This window comes from Schistocerca gregaria, chromosome 9 (genome assembly GCF_023897955.1).
Source record: "Schistocerca gregaria isolate iqSchGreg1 chromosome 9, iqSchGreg1.2, whole genome shotgun sequence".
Taxonomy (NCBI): Eukaryota; Metazoa; Arthropoda; class Insecta; order Orthoptera; family Acrididae; genus Schistocerca; species Schistocerca gregaria.
In genome coordinates this window covers 164058508-164086387 of record NC_064928.1, presented here as the reverse complement: position 1 = coordinate 164086387, position 27880 = coordinate 164058508, and the positions used below count along the sequence as shown (strand labels likewise).

Here is a 27880-nt window from a genome sequence, read left to right as displayed (position 1 = left end):
CCCTATGTATGCAAGCCAATGGGCATCACTTTGAGCATGAGATGTGAACGCTATGTTTAGTATGTATCCTGGTATCACAGTCAAAGTTTCTACAAAGGGCCATTTTACCCAGTGATGTTAAGAAACATTTGTTTGCAACAATTTGTCATTTAACACATTAGATAAACATAACATTGATAATAAAACTAATTGGTTAAACATGATGTAAATAAAATAGAAAGAAACTTCCACATGGGAAAAATATATTAAAAACAAAGATTCCAAGACTTACCAAGTGGGAAAGCGCTGGTAGATAGGCACAATAAATAAAACTCACAAACACACACACACAGAATTTCGAGCTTTCGCAGCCGGCGGCTGCTTTGTCAGGAAAGAGGGAAGAAAAAGGAAAGGTGAAAGGCTGTGGGTTTTAAGGGAGAGGGTAAGGAATCATTCCAATCCCGGGAGCGGAAAGACTTACCTTAGGGGGAAAAAAGGATAAGTATATACTCGCGCGCACACACACACACACACACACACACACACACACACACACACACACACACACACACATATCCATCCATACATACACAGATACAAGCAGACATATTTGAAGGCAAAGAGTATGGGCAGAGATGTAAGTCGAGGCGGAAGTGTGGAGGCAAAGATGATGTTGAATAACAGGCGAGGTATGAGTGGCGGCAACTTGAAATTAGCCGAGATTGAGGCCTGGTGGATAACGAGAAGAGAGGATATATTGAAGGGCAAGTTACCATCTCCGGAGTTCGGATAGGTTGGTGTTGGTGGCAAGTATCCAGATAACTCAGACAGTGTAACACTGTGCCAATATGTGCTGGCCATGCACCAAGGCATGTTTAGCCACAGGGTGATCCTCATTACCAATAAACACTGTCTGCCTGTGTCCATTCATGTGAATGGACAGTTTGTTGCTGGTCATTCCCACATAGAAAGCATCACAGTGTAGGCAGGTCAGTTGGTAAATCACGTGGGTGCTTTCACACGTGGCTCTGCCTTTGATCGTGTACACCTTCCGGGTTACAGGACTGGTGTAGGTGGTGGTGGGAGGGTGCATGGGACAGGTTTTACACTGGGGGCGGTTGCAAGTGTAGGAGCCAGAGGGTAGGCAAGGTGGTTTGGGCATTTACTAGGGATGAACCAAGAGGTTAAGAAGGTTAGGTGGTCGGCGGAAAGACACTGTTGGTGGAGTGGGGAGGATTTCATGAAGGATGGATCTCATTTCGGGGTAGGATTTTAGGAAGTCGTACCCTGCTGGAGAGCCACATTCAGAGTCTGATCCAGTCCCAGGAAGTATCCTGTCACAAGTGGGGCACTTTTGGGGTTCTTCTGTGAGAGGTTCTGGGTTTGAGGGGATGAGGAAGTGGCTCTGGTTATCTGCTTCTGTACCAGGTCGGGAGGGTAGTTGCGGGATGCGAAAGCTGTTTTCAGGTATTTGGTGTAATGGTCCAGGAATTCAGGACTGGAGCAGATTCGTTTGCCATGAAGGCGCAGGCTATAGGGAAGGGACCGTTTGATATGGAATGGGTGGCAGCTGTCATAATGGAGATACTGTTGCTTGTTGGTGGGTTTGATGTGGATGGATGTGTGAAGCTGGCCATTGGACAGATGGAGGTCAACGTCAAGGAAAGTGTCATGGTATTTGGAGTAAGACCAGGTGAATCTGATGGAACCAAAGGAGTTGAGGTTGGAGAGGAAATTCTGGAGTTGTTCTGCACTATGAGTCCAGATCATGAAGATGTCATCAATAAATCTGTACCAAACTTTGGGTTGGCAGGCGTGGGTAACCAAGAAGGCTTTCTCTAAGTGACCCATAACTAGATTGGCATACGAGGGGGCCATCCTGGTACCCATGGCTGTTCCCTTTAATTGTTGGTATGTCTGGCCTTCAAAAGTGAAGAAGTTGTGGGTCAGGATGAAGCTGGCTAAGGTGACGAGGAAAGAGGTTTTAGGTATGGTGGTAGGTGATCGGCGTGAAAGGAAGTGCTCCATTGCAGCGAGGCCCTGGATGTGCAGGATATTTGTATATAGGGAAGTGGCATCAATGGTTACAAGGATGGTTTCTGGGGGTAACAGACTGGGTACAGATTCCAGGCGTTCGAGAAAGTGGTTGGTGTCTTTGATGAAGGATGGGAGACTGCATGTAATGGGTTGAAGGTGTTGATCTACGTAGGCAGAGATATGTTCTGTGGGGGCTTGGTAACCAGCTACAATGGGGCGGCCAGGATGTTTGGGTTTGTGAATTTTAGGAAGAGTTAGGAGTGCGAGGTGTCGGTGGGGTCAGGAGTTTGATGGAGTCAGGTGAAAGGTTTTGTAGGGGGCCTAAGGTTCTGAGGATTCCTTGAAGCTCCGCCTGGGCATCAGGAATGGGATTACCTTGGCAAACTTTGTATATAGAGTTGTCTGCAAGCTTCATCTTCTATGTCCTACTTGAACTTCCCAAATCAAAACATTTTTACCCAAACAATGGTAAAACTTTTAGTCCACTTGCTCGTTTCACTAAAACCATCAACATGAATTTTACTATTACGAGTGAATGATTAACTGTCACTTTCACTAGATCTACAGTAAAGTACAGTTTTAACATTGAAAGGCATTATCTTTTTAGTAATGGATTAAGGATAAGTGAAGTTAACTTTGTGAATAACATTGCGGTACACAGATATGTTACAGAACCGCATCACCCCTAGCCTATGGGATAAATACCTGCTGGAATGTACGACATTAATGCAGGATGGCAGCAGACCTTATTATTCATTTCGGACCTCTTGATAAGTATGGAAGTGTGATTACACATGCCAATCACATCGCGATTACGGGCAGCATGGGGTTCACGCCTGAGCCTCAGGACATGTGCTAGCAGTGCATGTCGGGAGTTTCAAGCGTCAACTTTGCTTCTCAATATCTTGGGATGTAATGGGAATATTGCGATGCAATCAATGCCATTGTGTATGTGCTTTGTCATCCTATGGATTGCTGAAGAAAAAATATAGGAGGTCCATTTAAAAAAAACATAAGTTTGTGTTAAAAAACACATATTCTTTCGTTTTAGAATGTTTCCAGATATGTACATTCATGGGCCACAGCCCTACATTGATACCAGTGAAAGTTGTTTGGGTCAGATGTTTTCATCTACCTTGTGCCAAAATTTACCCTATTAGTACTTCCCAATATTTCACGGCTAGAACTCAAGCATCCACCCCAACTTTGGAGATCAAAGCACATTACTTCACATTAAAAATTACGGTACTGGCTCCTCATGTATGTTGATGCTCAATGTGCTTGCTTGGACATAACCTACTAAGAACTCTATCAAACAACTGCTAAAATGGATGAATGAGCAGAGCTTTGATTCGATGACAGCTTCCAACATTAGTGGCAAACTTCATGGTTTATTCTTGCAGTTTCTTTAACTGCATCTGTGTGCAATGGTGTTAGTGTCAGCCAGCATTCCTGGTCCACATCATTAGTGCTTTTGCTATTTGACCCTGCCGCCAGTTCTGCTCTCTCATGTTCCATAATAGATGTATATCACATATAACACCATTGAAGATACTTTTCAATACACAGTCATCAAATTTACAAAGGCTCTCACAGGAAGAATTGTCCAGTGAGTGGTTCAGCATTTTGATGGGTGGAAATGTACAATAAATCAAAATAGTAACTCACTTATCATTTATCAATATTTCTGTAAAAGTGTCAGGATGGATATATTGTGCAAATGTAGGTGGGGTGGGGTGTGGTGGGTGGGGTGTAGGTGATGAAGGCAGCCAGTTGTTGTCAAAGTTATTTATTATTAACTATAAACAAACATAGTACAACATGCCTGCAGCAGGCAGACAGCACATGACGGGTATCAAACTTAGGCTTAGATGCACTGGTGTGGAAATGCGGCCAAAAATGTATCTCGGGGAGGCAGCTGGTAGTGAATGGCCTCACTACTGGTACATTCTAGTGGCCAGCTGTTGCTAAGTCAGGATGATATGACAGCATCTTGGCGTCGAGTGTCCAGAGTGAGATGGAAGGCTAGGCTGTAGGGCAGTGGTCTTTGGTAGGCAGCCTTGTTGCAATGATGGTAACTGCATCAGGAAAATTTCACCAGCCCTGCAGCAGAGAGTGACATGCAGCAAGTGTCAGTGCCAGCCTAGCTGTGCTGATGATTTTCTTTGGCTGGCTAGGGGTACATATTCATCCAAAGTGGGGCAGTTGGGAGACAAGTACTGCCACATGCTTAAAAGTTGCTGAAGCTTCCCAAAGGTTTGTCACTGCCTACAGAACTGGGTCACTTTTCAGGTCACTGCCAGGATATCAAAGTGCTACACCAGCTGGCTGTAGCTCACACTCTGAATACGGCACTGAGGTCCTGTCTTGGCTAACACCATTACATTTCCATCTCATGGTATTGCATTTTTACTGATTTCATCCAATCATTTAGATCAGTGAATTTAATTCATATGGTGCACATCCAGAGTAAGCTACTCTTATCCACCAAATCCATTCCCCCAGTGATGCTGTCCCCATATACTTCATGGGACATCCTCTGACAGTAGTATTCATAAATCACAGTAGGAGACATTGGTGACCAAGATAGTCTGAATCTGTGTTGGAGGCACATTCAGACAGTCCAAAAGTTAGTATGAAGGAAGTCTGATTTTGAGTCTCAGCCTGTCACAAATTTTCTACTGACATGACATTCTACATAAGGATAACTGTCACAGGTATGCTAAAATCAACACCTGTCCTCACGCTTTAAGTCTTGCCTAATGTAGCACCACCAGATCTCAGTCAAAAACAGGGAATGGTTTTTGAATGGATTGAGGTATGCAACACAGTTCCTAGAAATTCTCTAACTAAGAAAATTCATCATGCAATGCAGGATTTCATGGCTTGTATTTGAACTCATAGAGATTTTAGTTGCGTGAGCAGTAAGCTGGGGTCATGAGCACATTTCTGTGCCTAACATTTCATCTCCTAATGTTGGAGACATCCCTTTCTCAAACTGAGCAAGAATTGAAAACCACCTCAAGAGAGGAGTGGGCCAATATCCCCAAGGACTCCTCAACAGTTTAGTATCCAGCATGAATAATAGGTTAATACTGTGAGCTAGTGCCCAAGAAGGGCATATTTCTTATCTTTATGTTGACAGTCTGACCTGTCTCAAACATGAATATTGTATATGTTTGTTATCCTATTTTTCCATGAGGTAAAATCTATGCAATTTTTCATTAGAAACATACTGCTCCACCGCTATTACGTATGTATTGCACTGTCCATCTTTACCTGTGATTATTCCTGTCCAGTAATGTCTTGTTACTTAGCTATGGTCCAGGAAATTGCTAGTTGAGTCTTTATAGCCTGTGATGAGGTCTCCAACAATAGGAGATGAAACTTAATGCACAGAAGCATGCCTCACACCATGGTGTAATGCACATATAACAAAAATCATCAGGGTTAACAAAACTGAATCCGACTTTACACATATTGAAACCTGTGAGAGATCTTAGCAGATTCATCAATATACTCCTCCAGATTTGGAAGGACATCATTTGCTAAACAAGACCTTGTGATGGTACATATAAAGAAATATGTAGTTGGCTGTAAATTAAATACGATGGTTCTCATCTTCACTGGGGGTCTTAAGTCAGCTTCCATTTCCCATGCGTATTATAATTGAAAAAATGAAATCAAATGTCTGCTGATGCTATTTAACGGTAGGACAATTAATTAATCACTAGGCGTTATACAGGTACAAATTACATGAAATAATGATCCACTTCTCTAATATTTAAATTTTCACTAATAACAGTTTATTGTCTTTAAAATTCTCACATAAACTCAAATACTGGTGGCAACAACTGTTTCAGTAAGTGATTAAAAGTGACTCAAATTCCCAGTATAGCAGCAGGTTAAGCTCACTGTATAAAATTTAATAAATTTAAAACTGCTGGAAATCCTCAAGTATATTCACTGTTAAAGCAGAATAAATTTCAGACTAACTCACACCTAATTAGAGTCAAACTGACACACAACGATGAATTCTAAGTGCCAATTTGTAATAAAAATCATGAGAGTCCTTGGAGGTAACACTGAAACAAAGTCCAACTTTAGTGGCAGAATGAGATTTTCACTCTGAAGCGGAGTGTGCACTGATGTGAAACTTCCTGGCAGATTAAAACTGTGTACCAGACCGAGACTCAAACTAGGGACCTTTGCCTTGCGCGGACAAGTGCTGTACCAACTGAGCTATCCAAGCACAACTCATGCCCCATCCTCAGAGCTTTACTTCTGCCAGTATCTCATCTCCTACCTTCCAACTTTACAGAAGCTCTCTGGAGAACCAGTTCGCAGGAGAGCTCCTGTAAAGTTTGGGAGGTAGGAGACAAGATACTGGCAGAAGTAAAGCTGTGAGGATAGGGCTGGAGTCGTGCTTGGGTAGCTCAGTTAGTAGACAACTTGCCCGCAAAAGGCAAAAGTCCATAGTTTGAGTCTCGGTCCGGCACACAGTTTTAATCTGCCAGGAAGTTTCCAAATTTAGTGTTTAGAAACATCATGCAAGAATCACAAGTCTAGACTGTCACCTGGCAAAAGTAATCAGACACCTAAACGGGCTCTGAGTTTTCTATGTCCAGGTACTGGACTACTGTCAAAACTTTTCTGTGCCTAAAGCATGTGAAGCTAAAATCACTGCTCAGTCTGTCTGAGATGTTGCTTCAATTATTTCACACAGAATGCTCTCTGACCAGCACAGGCCCTGCCCCAGCCAGGCCATGACAAAACCTCTGTACTTAAAGATGGCTGTCAGCCCACATAAGGCCTCGGTCCACCACTTTCAGCAAATTCTCATATGCATCGCTTAATGAGGTTCTTAGTTTCACCAGCCTCTATTACATCTTTTGATACAGAGTACTGAGAATTATTTGACTGGATCATTAGCTACATGCTGAAACTCTAGTCTAATATAATATATTATATTAAATTGTATGTGTAATAGTCCACTTAATAATTAAAATTGAATAACCGCAACCTTCATTGCAATGCTCAAAATGAATTCTTTCTGTTGGTGCCATTAAATATTATTAAAACTTCTAAGTTGACACAACTTCCTTAATGGATTTTTACTGCTCTTCTTTGGCCACTACTCAGAATTTATGTATATTGGATAGTTCATTAGTTAAGGATGAAACTAGGCAAAATAATAACAAACAAAAAAAAAACACACAATAAAAAATGTAAATCTTAAGAACTAAGGATTGTAAATTGTTTGTTACAATCTTTGCTAATACATACTCCCTTTCTGTATATGAATTTTTATTTTGTGATAGATATTAAATCAATTTTCAATTAAATCCAATTGAAATGTATGTCACTGCTTAAATAATTACACTCTAAATCATTTGTACATACCAGTCAAAGCTCCTTGCTGAGAGCTACAAAACAATAATACAATATAAAAATACACATACAATAAAAAACTATCAATTAATTACAATGACTGATTTTAACAAATGGTATCATAATAATAATACAATTTTGTTACACATACAATAAAAGACTAACAATTAATTACCCCTTGCTCAAATTATCATGTCATTCTCTACGAATTTTTCTACTGAATAGTAGCAGTTATTCCACAGAATCTGCTGTAGCCTTATTTTTAGACTCTCTGGCTTCATATTAAATATATTTTTGCCCATTAGCTTGTTATATATTGTCATCCCCATATACTGTGGAGTTCGTGCATATAATTTCAAATGGTGTGTGGGTAACATAAAATTATTTTTATTTCTTGTGTTGTATGTGCGGTTAAAATGATTTCCCTCAAATAATGTTTGTCTACTGTGTACAAAGATTATAATTTCATAAGTTTATATGGAGAGGACTGTTAGGATTTGCAGGTTCTGAAATAATGGGTGACAAGATTCTGTTTGTTGTGCACTACACATGTATCTTATAATTTTCTTTTGCAGTTTTAGTATTTGAGATACACTACTTGAATTTCCCCAGGAAATGATACCATACCTAATGACAGATTCAAAATAACTATGATATGCTATTTTTTGTGTACTCATGACAGTTGAGTTTGCTAGTATTTGTCTTACTATTATGTTGTAAAATAAACTTATTGACCTATCTTCATTGTACATTATTTAGTAAATAAATTATCATACCTTTGTCAATTAGTACCTACAAAAAAAATTCTGAGTGCTGTATCTTTCAATATACTATGTTTACAAATAATATATGTGCTCTGGCAGAATCATGTTGCTCCCATCATTCATACAATGTATTGTCCTTTGTCATACAGTTCAACATTTGCTTTGTATAAGTGCAAATGTGAACAATAGTTAACTGCCATTTTGCATCCAACAGCTGAGCTTAAATCACTTCTGTATTTTTTCAACTTTGACAGAAAGTGGCCAACACACACAGAAATGGGCCTGACACAAGCGAACACACAGACATTAAGCCCTAGCACAGCAGTCAACATAAATGCAAAAGCCCAGCTCACACTACAGCCACCCTCTATGTCATGGCACATGCTTCATTCAAGTGCTGCTCACAACCAAATCCTCCATTTCACATATAAACAAAATCTGTCATGTCACAGCCTGGAGTATCACACTGGCCACACCGTATCACCTGCGCTCATGCAGCTCCCAATAAAAATCTGGAGCAGCAGCAACTGCATCTCAGCCAAACATGCAAGATCAAAAGCACCCTCTTATGAATGGAGGATCATAAGAAGTCTCCAGAATGTAATTGTTGTGCATTGGAGCGAACAACAGATCATATTATTAGTGAAAGCTACTGTGTCACTACATTCCTGGACATAAGGCTCTGATGGAGCTGTAATATTAATATCCTCACTTGACATAATTTTATACTAGTTTCTTAGCATTTTTGTATGCTTGTTTAGTCTCATTCTTTTGTTTAGTGTCATATTTTCCTGTACTTTCCACAAGTGAAGTAAAATAAATAATAATGAAATGACAGAATGCATCATAGTGGCAACCATTATATTTCAAGAACTTGTTACCTTTGGTTATGATGTTGAGACAGCCAAGGATTCACAGAGACCCATACAAGTGATTAACAGTTAACAGTTTAAATCTTAATCTTACAAAGATCCATATTATGCAATTTTAAATGAGCATTAATGACCTAGTATCACCAGAAGTAAACATTAATGATAATACACTATATGAAACACACTATGCACATATTCTTGGGGTTCTAACCTGATGAAAAATCAGAAATTGAATTAGTGTTTGACAAACCTCACGTTTCACTATGCAATGGTTCACTTGAATTCTTCCAGTATCTTAAAAAGCAAAAAAAGAAATCAGGGTTAAAACTTCCACTTTAACTGGTTTCTGAGTGTTAATGATTGAATTTCTCACTTATTTTTATGAATAATGTCCATTACAGCTTCTTCAGATACTTGCAACAGTATTCTTGGAGCATTTCCTATTTGATGAAAGATGTCTTTTGATCCATAATATCCTCTGGGATAAACTTAAAATGAGAAGTCACATAAATTTAAATTTCTTCATCAACATTTTAATAAACACTTGTTAGATTCATTATTCACACTGCACTATGCCCAACTGGTAAGCACAGTACAGTGTAAAATACAAGGAACTCCAGTACACAATCCTAAAAGCAAAGTGGATCTAGATATACCTAATTATGCAAATATAATACTAGACAATGAAATAAAATTATCTTTCACCATTTATCATTAACAGTTGGAATGTTGACCATATTCTTTAAAATTAAAAATTAATGCCATAAGTAATAGTAAAAGATAATAATAGTAATTAACAATACTGGATTTTTCAAGATTACAAAATACGTTTGACAAAATTTTCAGTATTACAATACTTACATTAAAATAACTCTTCTAGACTTATTTTCACATTCATACATAAATAAATGACACTTTAACATCCTTTTTGATTTAAGTGAAAATCAAAAATTAAAATTTTGTGCTAAATGTCAGTGGATCAGGTGCTGAATTCATCGCATGTAGGCCTATCATGCTGTGTACTAGAAAACAAAAGTGTGGCACTTACAAGTTCCAATATGGTGTCCACTGGGCAACAAGTTAAAATGTAAACAAATAAAAATAAAATAAAATAGTCAACACAGAGATAAAATAACCAAGCAGCTCAGTTCTGTGTGTTGTGCCCTTAGAGGCATCTCTCATTGTATATGAATGCATGATTCCACCATGATACATGCTGATGAAATTTTCTAGGGCTTCTATCCATCTAGTTTAAAAATCAGAAGCTTTCAACTGAGTTCTCCTTGGCTACTATCCAATCAGCACTTGGCAATGTCTGAGGAGAACCCAGTCAAAGCTTGTGGATTATAAATCATTTGATGCAGCTTGAAGCCAGACAGAATTTTATCAGCTCTCACTGTATTGACCTAAAGACAAAACTGTTTTCTTGTGCCAGATATTTTCACTTCCTGTTGTCTTACATAATTATCTTCTGGGATAGTGCTCCTGAAGTAAATAAAGTGAAACAATGGAAAGTCCAGGTTGGAATATCAACAATTATGAAAAGGGTAGATTACTACTCTCTGTAAAGATGACATGCTAAATTGCAGACAGACATGGTGAAAAGATTGTTACACACTGATCCTTCAGCTAAAGCCTTCCTCAGAAAGGAAGAGAAAACATGCATACATTCAAACAAGCAGGCATAACTCACGTACAGATAACCACTATCTCCAGTTGCTCTGGCCAGAACAACTAGAGACAATGGTCATGTGTGCATGAGGCGTGCCCTCTTGCATGAATGAATGTGTTTCCATTTTTTTTCTCTAGAGAAGGCTTTGGCCAAAAGGTCAATGTGTAACAGTCTTTTCCTTGTCTCTTTCTGCAACTCAGCATATCGTCTTTTATGGTGAGTACTCAATCTGTCCTTTTCATAATTGTCAATAAAGTAAATGAAGTGTTTGTTCAGCAGAAGTGAGCATGAAAAATGTAGCACAAAGTAGATAACTGTACAAGCCACAGAAACTGTTTTAAGGATCTTGGAATTCTTCGACTCATTTCCCAATACATGAACTTGTTAATGATGTTTGTTGCTGATACTAAAAACAAATTTCAAATGAAGATTGATATTCGCAGTTGTAATACAAAATACAAAAATGATTTTCATTTATTCTTGGCTTTTTTTTTGTCTAGGAACCAGAATAAAGTTACATGGTCTGATGGACAGATATTTGACAAGTCTCCTTTTCATGTAAAGAAATTGGGAATTCCTAGCAGAAGAAAAGAAAATAAAGTATACCTCATTAACCCCTCTTTCTTCATTTTATCTGCATACCTAGGTTCTGGGAATGACAAGTTCTCTTGGCTATGTGGCAAAGTAGAAACGTTTATAATAAATCTGTATGACAGATAGTAATGTACCAATGAGAATAACTAATTGTTGAAAATATAAGTAATTGGACAGATATAAAATCTACTCACCAAGCAGCAACAGGAGGACACACATGTAAAAATGTATTGCAGTTTGCAAAATTTCAGAGCCAGTGGCTCCTTCTTCTGCCAGAAGGGCTGAACAGGGAACAAAGAGGGCTGAAGGAAAAGGACTGGTGAGTTTTAGGAAAAAGGGTGAAGTTTGTAAAAGTCACTCAGAATCCCATGTCAGGGGAGACTTACCAGATGTGATGAGAAGGAAAGACTGATTCTTTGGTATCAGCATTTCTTCCCAGAAACTATTCTTTCCTTCACACGCTTTTAGTTTTCTACATCTTTCATTTTCTGACACATCTATTTTTAGTTGTACCCCTCCCACCTCTACCACATACAAAGCACTTAGCTTTCTGCAACTCATGCACAATGTTTTAACAGTTATCTCTGTCTTTCACATTATTGCATATTACCCTTTCTTCCACCTTTAAGCTATAAGGTTTTCAAATATTGGCTGATGGCATCTCCAACAATCAGTCTTTCTTACTCATCCCATCCAGGAAGCCTCCCCTAACCCAGGGTTCTGGGCAACTTTTCCAAACTCTAACCTTTCCCTAAACCTCACTAGTCTTTTTCCTTCACCTCTCTCCCTTCCCCTTCAATGCCTCTGCCAGAAGAAGGAGCCACTGGCTCCAAAAGCTTGCAGACTCTAATACCTTTTTTGTAAGTGTATTATTCTGCTGCGACTTGGGGAGAAGTTTTTTATCTATCCAGTTATTTCTATATAATAACATAGTGTAAAAAGGAGTCAGTATTTACAGAAGTAAAAGATGTTTTCTTTGAAACATAGAATTGCTTTCAAGTAAATATTAAGCTACTAATAGCATATAAATAGCAGTTGTGCAGTATTCAGTCAACAGCTGATGCAGCCGTTTTTTAATTATTTTTTTTTATTTGACTCATTCTACATCTATGAAGGTTCTCTTTCTTGATGGGATCTTCTTAACACATACATGAATGAGTTAATTGACACCTGTTGTACTATGACTGCCCATTCCGTGCCATGCTTGCAGATGTTCCTGAGACATGGGTGCCTAGTTCTGTCAGTTGCCTGCCTCACTCTGGCCGATGACAGGTTTGGCTATCATCATCCACGTGGTGGCATTGTGCAGTGCCTGCCAAATATGTGTGATGAGCCCTGCCCCACTCTACCATCCTACTGTCCCTCAGGAGTCATCAAGAACTGTGGCTGTTGTGATGTATGCTGGATATACTTGAGTAAGTACTGCAGTCTTTTATTATCTACAGGGGTATTTTTCTTTTTCAACCTAGAGGGACAGTGTTTGCAGAATACAGTAAACAGACCTATATTTGGTATTATGTCGAGAATACCCTGCAGAGACATCATCAAAAACAATGGTATTTTGGCAGATGTTTCACAGTACATACAGATTCATGGATTTCTTGGACGTTACAAATACTGTATTTTTCTGAAAAGTATAGAGCAAAACATGAATATAACACTAGGACCAAAAGCATTTTCTGCAAAGAATTCAACAGCTTAGAATTAGTACACAAAGGAGAGAAGTACAAGAATACATGTACTGGGTGTTTCAGGATGAATGGTAAGTATTCAGAGCTATTGCAGGAATGATTATTTGAAGCAGAAAAGTACAAGAAACATGCATACCTTAAGAACACAGAGCATTTTTTCATCTTTGATACTGTGAAACAAACCTCTTCTACAGCAAGTTCTCTGCTTTCCATATTTTGGGAGTAGGTAGTATCAACCAAAACAAGAAAAAATTACCTGACGTACATGGGCTCTATAATGTGACCACTTGTTCAATAGAAGAGATATGTTTCACAATAGTGAAGATGAACAAGTGCTCATAGCTCTTAGAACCCTTTTTTGCTGTTTATTTTTTCTTGTTTTGATTCATATTACCAACCCCCAAAATATGGAAAGCAGAGAGCTTGAAGTAGAGGGGATTTGTTTTGCAGCATTGAAGTTGAAGTAGTGCCTATTGTATTAAGGTATGTGTTTTAGAGACTATGTTTACATGACTTTTTTGTGTCATGTCCCTGACTATTGACCTTTCCTCCTGGGACATCCTATGTATTTAACAATGTGCTAATTAGAGCATATTAGGTGTCATATGAGGAAGGTGATGGAGTTCAAGACTGAATTAAAGAACTTTTTTTGGCAACTTCTTCTACTTTGATGAAGTATATCATCAAAGAAACTCTTGATTTTTAGGATATTTTAAGTTAATATTAGATCTGAATTGTATCTTTTATTTTTGTATTTTTTTACTTAACCACAGTCATATTTCAATGTGCTATTACTGGTTTCAGCCAGTTACATGGGGTCTCCGGATTGTCAGCAAATAAAAATGAGATACAAATAATCATCTTATAATATATGAAGTGTACCAAGTAATTACTTGCATAAAGATAGAAAAAGAAAAGCATAGAAAAAGGAAAACATTGTACCCAAAGGGACATGCTGCCAGCTGTAAGATTTTATCCTTTTCTATCATAGATAATTCCTTTTTTATCTATTGACAGTCTGAAGATACTCACTCATTGGTTGAGACAGGCAATGGCATTGTGAAATGCTCATATGACCAGAAAAGAAGAAGAAAACAATAGTATACCAATATGTATCGGGCTTAAAATGTACATGCTTCACTATTGTCCACATTTTTTGAGAGAAAAATGTTTGTAATAACATAGGACATTAATCATTTTATACTTAGAAACAGATGTCAAATACCAAGGTTGTTGAAGGGAAATGTTTCCACAGGATGTTATATAGCCAACAGCATATACAATTCTTAAAACAGTGTCCCATATTGTGAAAATAATATCTCTATAAGTTTAGTGCATTCAGAAACTGAGTCCATAACTCATTAGTAAATAAGAGTATGCAGAAAAAAACACTGTCTTCATTTTTAAATTGCATACAATAGTAGACATACATACAAAAAATGGATGCTAAAAATTAAGGGCCATGACTACATTCTGAAAAAAACTTACTTATATACTTTTGTTTATTTATTGCAAATTAGCAAATATCACAGTCACATGTATCATTTTATTATATTTCATAGAATATAATTAACTTTAGAAAATTACAGTTGCAGTAAAATTTGCCTTCCGGGGATCACTTTATCAGAAAAAAAATGTTTAGACACTTATTGTACAGTCACAGGGATTTTGAGGGAAAATGGACCATATTCACATTATAGACTTTCACTGCATAAACGTTTGGAGCAAATCTATCAAATTGGCAGCCAAACATTTACATAACCACAGCTTCTCCTTCTTTATCTGCTCTTGAGCTGCCCGTTTGCGCATCTTCAGGTCTGTATCACTTGTCTCTTTCATCAGGTCTATAATCGTATAATAGGTTCATCTAGGAGGTATGCTACACAGGGAGTATGTAAGGGAGCTATTTATTAAGGCTTATTTAGCTTTGCATCTGTGATTTTTCCTCCTTCTGGATAGAACACCATAGGTTCTGGCATCCCCGAGAGAATTGCTCTCCTTCCATCTAGCAATGTACACATTTCTCTAGTCTTCAGTGTCATCTGCACAGTATTTGAATTTCATTAACATTGGATGTTTGCAGTCTGTATAAATTGTCTTAATGTGCAGCTATATTAGTTAATGTCCCTCAGTAGCCTTCTTTCTGTGACTGATAAACTAGTTAGTACGCTCAGCATATGACACAAAGTCAACAATCTCACCACCTCAAATCTTTATTCTTCACTTTTGACAATAAATTTCATCCAGCAATATGAAAATAAATATCTTTTCTGAAGCATACCTTCTCTACATCAACAAAATCCGCTTCAATTCGTAGAAAACTGTGACCTGTTCTCATAAACTGCTGTCCTATTCTATTTACCTTTTTTCTATAGTGGTGTGCACCTGAGAAGGCAAGGGATTGGGTAATGCACAGTGGTGAGGAAAAGTGTAACTTATGATGCTCTAGGTAATAATGTCATTCTGCCTCATCTGCCTGTAGCATGCACATTGGGGTGCATGTAGGAAATATACAATGGCACCATACAAACTTCTCCTCACCAATTTCATTCATATTGACAGAGTGTGTAGGGCACAACTAGGACTTTAACATATTTAGACAGAAAGGTGCAAAATTCAACCATTGTCAATGAAATCTAGTTTGAAAATTGTAGATACTGTTATATAAGTAGATGGGACACTAATCCTAAGGAGCCCGCAGGTGAGGAAGTCAGGGCTTGGTTTTATAAAAGTAAGTGTCCTGGACTGAACCTCACTGCAATCAGTTTTTTTTTCATTACCAGGTAATTTTAATATGACCATGCAAATTATCAATATTTCTTCATTCATTTATTATTTTTGTAAACTTTATCCTGAAAAAAGGAAATTGGAAATGAAAGAAGAGTACATGACAACTTTTGGCATAGTCTTTCTACTTGTATTATATATCTACATTTGTGACAAGTATAATGTGGAACCTACAGAGCAGGGCAAGAATTAGGATGACACTGATCGTACAAATATGGGAAACAATAATTATAGTCATGTATATCACATTTAATGACTGGCAAATTTTTGCTTATGCTTTATTTTCCAAATTGTCTGTTGCAAAACAAACTTGATTTTCATTCATAAATGGTTCTCAGTCATCACACAACTTGATGGTGTACCACTGATATCAAACCATGGTGCAGATAGCTCACAAGAAGCAGCAGTGCCAGCAGCAAGATTTGATCCACAGACCTCACACTTATCAAACCAGGTTCTTACTCACTCATCTGTGGGATCCTTACATACTGGAGATCATGGAAATTGTATAAGTGCACCTAAAATATTCAAACTCAATTTTCCTGAAAATAGTGGAAAGTTATGTCTTACTGTTTACATATATTGAAGTCTCTGTCATGCCCTACATACACCCTTTCAGTATGATTCAAATTACTGAGGTTATGTTTGTACAATCCCCTCATCAGCGTTGATTTTCATGCTAGTTTGAGTGTAGTGAGGGCAATTAGTCACTACAGTGTTAATTATGGATGGCATAAAGCAATTGCAACAAGTATTATGTTAAGAACTGACAGCAGTAGTTTTCTGACTTCATAAATTCCACTAGGCAGAATCAGAAGCAGTCACAGTGGCCCATTGCAGCACACATTCCTATTTTCCCAGTTAGCATAGTAAGCTGTGGCTGGGGTATGAGTCATGGGACACAGCCAGAGAACAAACTGGCAATGTTGCAAAGCTTTCTACTTCCCTCTCTTCAGAGGATGCATCAAGAAGCCATACAGTCCACTGTAACAAGATAACATCCTAAGATAGCAATTTATAAATTCCTGTTTAATCCTCTGCAACTGCCAGAAAAATGTTACAATAGCCATCATGCTATTATTCAATTGTGAAGAAAATTATGCATGATCAAATTTTGTCTGTCCCTCTCATAAAATATAAACACTGATGACTCCTCACTCCCAAGGTCATGAATTCCAGTTACACATATGTAACTGTTCATAGAATTTCAATTTCATGCATATGCTCATCTGCAGTAGTGAATTTACCTTGCTGAAATGTCAGTAGAAATTAACATCTTTAACAAATTGAGACTGAAAAAGAAATAGTTCTGGAGAAGCTTAACCCTTTCACGGCTCCAGATGTAAACATATGCTAATTGTTTCAGTGTTCCAGATGTATATGTATTATTTGCTATAAAAAATACTTACAACGATTCCCTGCTACAGTTGTATAGTTATGTATAACACCGACAATCGGGCCAGCGAGTCGGAGGTAATTGTTGCGCAAGTATGCAGTTTAATTGTTGGAATACTAGAAAATACCTGAACGACTATGGAATACTGAATTCTCTTTTTGCTGAGTTCATTCATATCGTTATATTACCTAGTTTGTGTATGGCCATTTCCGCATTACCGAATAAAATGACGTGACGTTACCGACCGTTTACAAGCGATGAGCTGGTGAGTATTCTAAACCAAAGTGACGATGAGGACATCATCATGCCCAATCCTGCTGATTATGGGTGGACAGATAATGATGACAACTAGCTGGCAGATAAATCTGTCACCACAAATATAAAAAAAATATTTGTGAACCAACAAACGTTGAACCAGTAAATGCATATCAAGATTTTGATGTTATTGTTTATTCTTTCTCTGATTCTGAAGAAGAGACTGATTGTACACGTGAAAAATCTCCTAAAAGTCACAAAACATTTGATTTTAGATGGAAAGATTCTCATTTGGACCCTAAAGTGTATAATTTCGATAACAGTGGTTCCAGTTGCAAAATCATCAATTTAGATGATTTATGTACTGTATACAACTGCTTCCAAGTTTTTTTTTTTTTTAAGCCAAGAAATTGTGAGCTACATAGCTGAGCAATGTAATTTATATTATGGACACCTTTGCAATGATGCCAGTGAAAAATCAAGACCGTGGCGTTGAAAAAATACAAACTGTGACGAAGTTTACTGTTTCCTTGCTGTAAATTTTCTGATGGTTCAAATGGCTCTGAGCACTATGGGACCTAACATCTGAGGTCACCAGTCCCCTAGAACTTAGAACTTCTTAAACCTGACTAACCAAGGACATCACACACATCCATGCCCGAGGCAGGATTTGAACCCGCGACCATAGCAGTCCCGCAGTTCCGGACTGAAGTGCCGTTGCATCTGCTCCGGGCGGACCTCATAAGACATCCATTTAAGTTCATTGTTGATCTATTAACTCAGTTTTTTTATTACAGAGAGCAGCTAACCCTCTGATTGAACATGCTGAGCTACCGTGCCGCCAACCGCTCGGCCACTGTGGCCGGCTTTTCTGATGGCACAAGTGAGAAAAAATGAAATAAACAGTTATTGGACCAATGTCTACTCCAATGTTTGCACAAATCATGCTGAGCGATAGATATCTTCTGTTACTTAGAATGTTACATTTTGCTGATAACAATAAGGACCCTGGAGATGACCAAATCTGGAAATTATGTCGAATTGTGGATCACTTAATAAATGTATTTCCACGTGCTTTCTATCCTTTTAAAAATTTGTGCATTGGTGAAAGTTTAGTTCACTTCAAAGGTTGTGTCTTCTTCAAGCAGTACATTCCTTCCAAACACCACAGATTTGGTGTAAAATTTTTGGTGTTATGTGATTGTGAAAGTGGTTATGTTCTTGACTTTATTATTTATGTGGGTGCAGCAACAGATTTAAAAAACAAAACTGACTTTGGTGTAAATGTCGGAATACCTGGAATCATTCTTCTCACTTTACTTGAACTTTACCTTGGTAAAGGTCACACATTATATTTTGACAATTGGTACACTAGTCCAACATTATTTTCTTATTTGCATGACAGAGTGCCTAATGCCTGTGGAACTGTGAGAACAAACCACAAAGGCATGCCGGCTTTATCAGAAAAACTTAGAAAAGTCAAGATCGAGTTTATGTCAACAGATAAACTTCTTGCTCTGAAGTGGCAGGACAAGCAGGAAGTGAGGATGATTTCAACTCTTGATACAAGCGAAATTACAGGGACTGACAAAACTGACAGAACCATGAATGAACCAAAAACAAAACCAGCTTGCATGGTAAGATACACTGAAAATATGGGAGCCATTGCAAGGAGTGACATGATGCTAAGTTCAGTAGAATGCGTACGAAAAACTGTAAAATGGTATAAAAAGAATTTTTTCATTTGGTGGATCTGTCTCTGCTCAATGTGTGTGCATTATATAAAACTCAAACGGGACAAAATATTTCAGTATCTGATTTTCAAAAGAATCTTATCAAGGAGACCCTAGAGATTCACCACCAACTTCAAACAGAGGGACGTCGTGGAAGGAGATCAGCTGATGGTGACAATCCCTTACCCCTAACCAAGTGCCACTTTATCTCGCTAATCCCAGGAACTTCAAAGAAGAAGGCCACCCAGAGAAGGTGTATTGTATTTGCAAAACATGATAAACGAAGTGACACAAGATATATTTGTGTAAAATTTAATGTGCCTTATTGCTTGAATTTTTGTTTTGAGAGATATCACACTTTGAAGTATTACTAATGTAATAGATTTTTTATTTTTTTCTCCTAATAAAGTACCTTTTTTTGAACAAAATAAGATTTTCTGAACAAAGATTTAAGAAAAGGAAACGATTTACACTGACAATCCTGGATTTTGCGTCTCATTTTTATCTCAATAATAATGGTAGACTGCTACAGTCATATATATATATATATATGCACATGGTGAAAATAACATGCACAGGGTAGGAGCCGCTGAGAGTAAATGCACAGTGAAAGGGTTAATTCTCTGCATTTCTGGGTCTCTCTTTTGTTACCCACCCCTTCTGTACACTCTGATTATGAGAGTATGCATTTTTACTGTATGCATTTATTACAATCATAATCAAAACATCTGTATCCTCATTCCTTATCAGCTGCAATTCTCTATTCAAATATTTAAACTTACTACTTAACTTTGCGGTCTGGTCTGAGTAGCTAGAGACTGTTGTCATGTGTGTGTGTGTGTGTGTGTGTGTGTGTGTGTGTGTGTGTGTGTGTGTGTGTTTTGTGTGTGTGTGTGTGTTTTTTGTGTGTGTGTGTGTGTGTGTGTGTGTGCGTGCGTGTGTGCGTGCGTGCGTGTGTGTGTGTGTGTGTTTTGTCTCTTTTCAATGAATGACGTTGACTGAAAGCTAACTTTCTGACAGTCTTCTTCTCGTGCCTATCTGTGACTCAGCATCTCTGCTACATGGTGAGTAGCGACTATACCTTTTCACAATATTCTTACATTCCATCCTGGATTTTCCACTGTTTAATTTTAATTTACTACTTGGAATACTCAGATATATTATACATTTTTTATATTAACTAAATCACCATTTCTTAAATTGTGTTCTGTGGAATCCATGGATTTTGTGAGGACCACTCAGGAGTGCTGCAAAACTTACATGATTTTTTTCATAAGATTCAAGAAAATAACTTGCAATCAAGGAATAACTATTAACAAGTTCACAAAATTTAAAAAATTCAATGACAACAAACATTGCTTCCTCTTACTAATTTGGATAGTGGATATGAATGCAACACTGACTGCAAATAGAGCTGTATTTATTAGAAACCCTTGTAAATGTCAAACTCAGTCGTCTGGAACCAAAAGCACAATGTGTGATTGTAGCAGGCCATTCAGACTAAGCCCATTTTTCAGATGAACAGCAGATTAAAAATTAAAATAAACTATGAATTATAAACCCAGTTGTTGTCAATGCATGATTATGTCCGCAGAAGAAAATGAAACCAGTATCTCTTTCATCACTGGAAGAAATGTTTTAATTAACGTTGATAGTTGATTTGTAGTGAAGCTTAAAAGGTCAATATCCCCAACTTTTGCAAAAACCTGTGTTAGTACTTTTACAATTTACAGATTATGTGTTGAGAGAACATACATACCAAAATAGACCTGTTACCAAACCTGTGATGAGAATTCAACTTTCAACCATAAGGCCTATCATTAGATACATCTGTGAAAATAAAAATCAAAACCAGCCATCATATTAAAATTTAAAACTCCTGTTTTTTTTTTTTTTAAAAAAAAAAGCAATTGATGTTACTTTGAGAACATTAGGGTTGTTTTTGAAATTACTTTTTGAAGCAAATAACCATTATTTGAAATAAATCCTATTTTTGTTTCAAATAACCCATTTGCAGAACATTACATTAAAAATATACCATAGAAAGGAAGTAGGCATTCCACAACAAAAGTGGACATTACAAAAGGACTCACTTATTGAAACAATCAACAAACATTGTTCTAAAATACATCTCCAAAATCATTGAAAATGTGAAATCCCAAATCACGATCTGCTATGTTCGAAAACAGTAGACATGGTCCATTATAAAGAGTGGTCAAGATAAAAGAGCCCCGTGTTATTCTGAACACGATATCTGAAGTATCTGGGTGTTGTTATTTCTTAACACTAGGGCAGCACTCAAGAGGGATATCATGGTGTCAGTTGACATCGTTGAACAATGAGTACTTATTGTTGAAACTTTTTTGTGTGTAAATCATTTACTACATTAAATGAAAGGTTCATGATAAAATATCCTGAGACCGCTGCTCCTGTGAGAAGACTCTGCAGAAATTGATCACTAAATTCAGAGCAACTGGTTCAGTCATTAATGCTAAATGTAACCATGTAAAGAAAGATTGTTCACTGGAAAATATTGAATGTGCTCACAAGACCATGGTGACAAATCCACAGAAATTGACTACACATCTATCCTCCCAACTAAACATTCAGTGAATGTCATCTCAAAACGTGTTGAAACTGTTACACATGTGAGAATACAAAGTAAGAGTGATGCAAGCATTAAAATTACAGATTACACACAGTGACAACAGTATTTAAAATGGTTACTCATGGATGTCGCTGAAGGATATCTGGAGTCAAATCTTTACTTAAAATCAGACTAAGCAATTTTTCACCTTAATGGGTATGTGAATTCTCAAAATACATGCTATTGGTCAACAGACAATCCCAGGGAACTCTTTGAGATACCTCTGCATGATTTGAAAGTAGGTGTTTGGTGTGCAGTTCATACCAACAGATTGTAGGTCAGAATTTCTGTAACAACACTGTGAACTTTGAAGTGTATGTAACAGAATTTAGTAACAATTTATAACACAGCTACTGAAGAAAAATAAAATATGCATTTTTCCAGCAAGATGATGCTATGGCACATGCTTCATGGTTTTCAGTGTCATACATCCATGAAGCTGTTGGAGAAGAATGTACAATTTCCACAGATTTATGCCCCATCTGTCTACCTGTGATTTTTATTTCTGGAGTAATCTGAAGAGTAAAGTCTACAGTGACAACCCACATACATTGAAGAGTGGAAAACAAACATTCACAATGTGATTGTGGAACTCACACCAAATGAATTGGCAAGTCTCCAGAAACATATTGAGACATGCTGAATTGTGTATCAAAGTTTATGGTGAACATTTTCAGCACCTCCTATGAACTACTGATCTACTGAATGTTCAAATGTTGCTGTAATAGCAATTTACTACTCTGTATTCTGTATTTACAATAAATCAGTGAATTGTCTGTATGACATGAGGCCTCTTTTATTTTGGCTACCATGTATAACTGAACAAAGAGCTCTCATTTATTAGAAGTACACAGACCATCAACAGATGGTGGGGAAATACACACCAGGACTTGGTCCATTTTTTCCCATGGCAGATCTCTCTTTTGGCTGCAAAAAGCAATGCATAACTAAAAAATGACAACAGTGGGCATGGTCCAGATTTTTAGTCAAGCACCCATATACAGCTGCATTAAGTAGTTCACTGATTCTCTGATGTTGGTTATCTGATTAAGGTTTTCATATATATGACTGTAATTAAACAATGTGAAATGTGGAATGAAATAAACATAATGAAATAGGACAGATTGTTCTTCATGACATAGAGGTGGTGTTAAATTGCAGACAGGTACATTTAACTGATTAAGGTTTTCATATATATGGCTGTAATTAAACAATGTGAAATGTGGAATGAAATAAACATAATGAAATAGGACAGATTGTTCTTCATGACATAGAGGTCGTGTTAAATTGCAGACAGGTACATTTAAAGTACAGAGTGGCACAGTTAAAAGTAGCCTGCCTCCCCTTTGCATGCAAATGCAATATTTCAACTTCTGAAATAGAGTAAACAGCTACAAAAATTGACAGTTTTATGTAATAATTGACTGTTAGAATTCTCTCAGTTTTTCAGTTTATTTCATCAGTGACATTGGATGTTCCTCTTCATGGTCTGCAAAATATCTTTCTCAATAGAAGAAAAAATTGAAATTGTGGAAGTGTATGTGAAAACAGGTTTGATTAAAGAAACCCATGAAATTTTTGGGGTCAACTGTCTGGATATATGAGTGTCAGCAGACAGAGCTATACAGAGTCTGTATAAAAATTGGTATACCTATGGATCTCTGCAAAATGTAAAACAACAAGGAATTCCTTCAGTTTGTACACCAGAAGTTATTGTAGACATTTGCCAGAGAATTATTCAGAGTCCAAAGAAGTCTACACATTACTTGGCCCAAGAGGCACATGAGAGTAGGAAGAGTTGCCAGTGGATATGGAAAAGTATTAATTTCAAGCCATATCATGTGATGATTGTGCCACAATTATTGGAGAATGATATTCAGAAGTATGTAGATTACTGAACATGGCTTTTGAATAACATCAGTGTTATTTTGTTAGACCCTTTCCATTACATCATGAGGGATTAAGCATGGTTTCATCTTTCCAGTCATGTGAATTGACAGGACACAAGATACTGGACAATAGGGAACCCTAACATTGTGCATCAGCAACCACTCCGTGATGAAAAAATTGGCACTTGGTGTGGTGTTTGTTGCATATATGGAAAATGTAGATACATTTTTTGCTCAACTCACTGGATATGAAAGACAATGCTGCTTCTCCTAGCAAGGTGGTGCAACATACCACATGTCTAAGGTATCCCTAGAACAAGTCCATGATGTCTTCTCTGAGGAACGAGCTGACAGCAAAATTTATGGCCACTATATTTGCCAGATCTAACAACATGTTATTTTTTTCCTTTAAGATCAAGATCTATGTAACAAATCCACACACAATACAGGAACTGAAAGACAACATCAGCAATGAAGGTGCCACCATCGATATCCAAACTTTACACAGGGTGTATCGGAATATGCTTAGACATGCACAGTTGTGTATTGATGTTGCAGGGGTTAGTTTCATCATCTTCTAAAAATGTGTTTTTCTCTGTATTTTGCATTTTACATAAATGGGAAGTCCATTTGAGTTCTTAAGTTCTATAATTTCACTGCACTTTTCTTTATACTTACATGGGCTTCATTTATCGGTGCCACCTGTTACATTTAAAAGAGGGTTAAGCTATGGAAAAAGTCCTTCCTTAGACACACTCATAGATATGCATAAGCACGTGTGTGCATACATGCGTGCACACACACACACACACACACACACACACACACACACACACACACACACACACACACACACACACACTACATACAAATACATTCATACATACAGAGCTCACACACACATGGCCATTGTTGTTTGCATACATTTAGTTTACTTATAAATACAGGTGGAACATTAACAAAACTGACAAACTGCAGGGATGGATCACTGACTAGAAATGGAGGAAAAAAGGGTCCTATGAACATGTGTCCGGAAATACACTGTTGCCACATTAGATGGTGCTGATGAATGAGAGCCCCTCTGAGCACATGCAGCACTGAGTGAGGTGCACCAGTGGTTAGCAGACTGGACTCACATTTGGGAGGATGACGGTTCAAATCCATGCCCAGTCATCCTGATTTAGGTTTTCTGCAATTTCCCTAAATCTCTTCAGGCAAATGCTGGGATGGTTCCTTTACAAGGGCATGGCTGACTTCCTTCCCCATCATTCCCTAATATGATGGGACGATGACCACACTTTTTCTCCCTTCCTCCAAATCAGCCAACAACGTGCAGTGTGTTCCTTGTGTGTTGCAGGCTGTGTGACTGACACTATGTATTGTAAGTAGCAAAATGGTCTGGTATTCATGTTGGGAACAAGCTGAGATAGTGTTTGTGTATGGTTAATCAGACGGAAATGGTTGAGCCTCACAGACACCAGCCACATCACACAACATTTCAAGCCCTTTTGGGCACTTTCCTTGTAAAGATCTGTCTTGATCACACAAATAATTTGTGTCATTGAGACGGACCTATACAGATAAAGTGACACAGTACAATCGCAGACTTATTTACAGACTTTATGCCTTCAATTGAGCCTTTTGGTTGTTTGTGTGTTCATGGATCCTTTCATACAGATGAAGGGAGGCTGTGAACTGCCCACATGCCAGATTTGGAGACCAGATTCTACAGGATATTGAGAATATGCCTAGTAGAATCTCCTGACAAGTGGCCCACCTACAAGGTGTAAGCCAAATTTCGATTTTATTAGTTCTGCATGACAACTACTACTGTTCCTATCACCTGCAATTCCACAGAGGCCACTTTGAACATCTGTTGTGACATGGATGCAGTGAATCTCTGAGCTGTGTTCTGGGATGATTTGTTATCAATGCATACACAGTGTCCACTTTTAGACACATGTTCCTAGGACCTTTGCTCCTCCATTTACAGTCAGTAATCCATCCCTGCAGGTTGTCATTTTCATTAATGTCCATCCTGTATGTGACTGTCTGCACTCAGTGCCTCCTCTAGGTGATAAGTAGTAATCTATTATTACAAATAAATTTACATGTATATTTGTCTTTTTTCTCGACAGAGGAGGGAGAAATCTGCCGCAAATTCATTCCTGAAAACACAATGTGTAGTCCAGGCTTGGTGTGTGGTTCTAGAGGAGTGTGTGTGCCGATGGCTGATCAAAATGTGGAAGATGGTGAAGATAGCTCAGACAGCACAGACAGCTCTGAGTAAGACTGTGCACACAAGAAAAGTAATGCTGTACTTGCACTCAACTCCTATAAGAATTAATGCATTTGAGGAAGATGAAACTCATTGTAATCCTGAAAATAAACAATTAGAAGTACTGCACATTGCTTTTGTTCTTTTGCATGTAAATCTAACTTATTCAAGTGTCAAATGTAGTCACTCCATTTATGGATACTGAAAATATTTACCTTAATTGAAATTTTGTCATTTTCAAGCACAGCTAGATGTTAAGGGCCACTCTGCAATGTGAAGTCATGATATGCAGCTAACAAATTTCCATTCTAGCACTCTCGATGCAGTTTTGTGTGATGGTGTAAGTAAACCACTCTATCAAATACCATGTGAGCATGACCCATGTGGTGAGCATAAGAACACCATTCCATTAACACAAAAATAAATATTTTGTTCACAATATAAACAGAAATTTACTATTTGTATAGCCAGTGTGGTGGCTGGATTGTGACTGCAGCAAAATGAAACAATGGCAAAAACAGACACAGGATGTGAGCTCGTTAGTACGAAAGTATTAGTAGCTTGAGACAATATCATATGACTTGTCCGATGTGTATCCACAACAAAAGTCAATGAATATCCAAGTATTATGTCTGGAGCAATACATGAAACAAAGAAAAAGTGACCACTCACATATAGTGCATTGAAGTCTGGAGCACATAACATGTAACAGGAGGCAGCATTCACGCTAGCTTTTGAGCACTAGCTTTTTTCCCAGGAGTAGTACACAAATTCACCAACATGGTAAGATGATTGTTTGTCTTTCCCTTATTTTATACACTGTTTCCATCCTACATACAACACTGCATATGCACCTGCATTCAGGCGCTTGAAATTTTAAGTTAGACATTCTTATGGCACACCAAGTAAATTTTATTGAATGCTGACTACACTTCAAACTGACACAGACACATGACATTGTTTTTTAACATAGTTACAAAGTCTCTGTAAACAACAGTCAGAGTGTCCTACCAATATTCCACTTGTGGAATGATAGAAATCTACTGCTTGTGTTAACAGAGAAATTCAAAAACTTCTGTGTGAATGTCCACATTGTTTAAATTTTTTTTTTTTGTTTGAAATTTTTTTCCCACAGACACTTCATCTTTCTAGACAGAGGGTGTATATGGGCAAATACATAATATCCTGTGCAGGACATGCTCTGCAACATGACAGTCATAACCTCAGTGCCTGTTTCACCACACATGCTATCTGTATGTTCCCCAGACATCAGTTTCTTAGAACTCTGCAGATGGGAATTGGTGTTACAACCATGTCCATGGTTCTTGCCACCCACCAGGCCTTAATGTATGTTAATTTCTTCAGTTTCATATTTCTTCCCAGTAACTATTCCTTTCTTCAATCCCTTTCAGTTTTCTATTTTATATGTCTTTTCTTTTCTGACTTGTCTATTTGTCTATTCCCCCCCCCCCCCCCCCAATATCTCTACCATATACTGTGCATTTAGCTTTCTGCTATTATTAATTCAGGCATGATATTTTATTAGTCATTTCTGTCTTGCTTATCGTCCATCTTTAGGCTCTCAGGTTTTCAAAGCTTGTCTGTTGCAGTCCCTGACAATCAGTATTTCCTTCTCACCCCACCCAGTAATTTTCCCCTGACTCCTTTGTAGATTTCGCATTAACCAAAGTCTGTTACTAACATTGCCAATTACTGGGCCTGAGTGATCAACCTGTTTTATAACTCCACAAATTGTTGCATTGAGGTATTTGTATAAGTTGACTTATGATGTAGTCACAGGATCTACTTCTTTTTCATTTTGTAAAGTGTACAATTTTATATCTCTGAACATTTAAAGCAAGTTGCCATTATTTGCACCACATTGTAATCTTATC

The 27880-nt window shown here is 37.6% G+C and overlaps 1 protein-coding gene across 1 annotated transcript in view; it reads left to right on the top strand.

Moving 5' to 3' along the window:
• LOC126291787 (uncharacterized) overlaps positions 1–26134 on the top strand; it is a 67340-nt gene extending 41206 nt beyond the window's left edge. The window contains exons 2-3 of the mRNA XM_049985483.1: positions 12520–12724; positions 25846–26134. Of these exons, the coding sequence (XP_049841440.1) occupies positions 12520–12724; positions 25846–25997 (357 nt within the window). The 3' untranslated portion in view covers positions 25998–26134. The remainder of the gene's footprint in view (positions 1–12519; positions 12725–25845) is intronic.
• The last annotated feature ends 1746 nt before the right edge of the window (positions 26135–27880 follow it).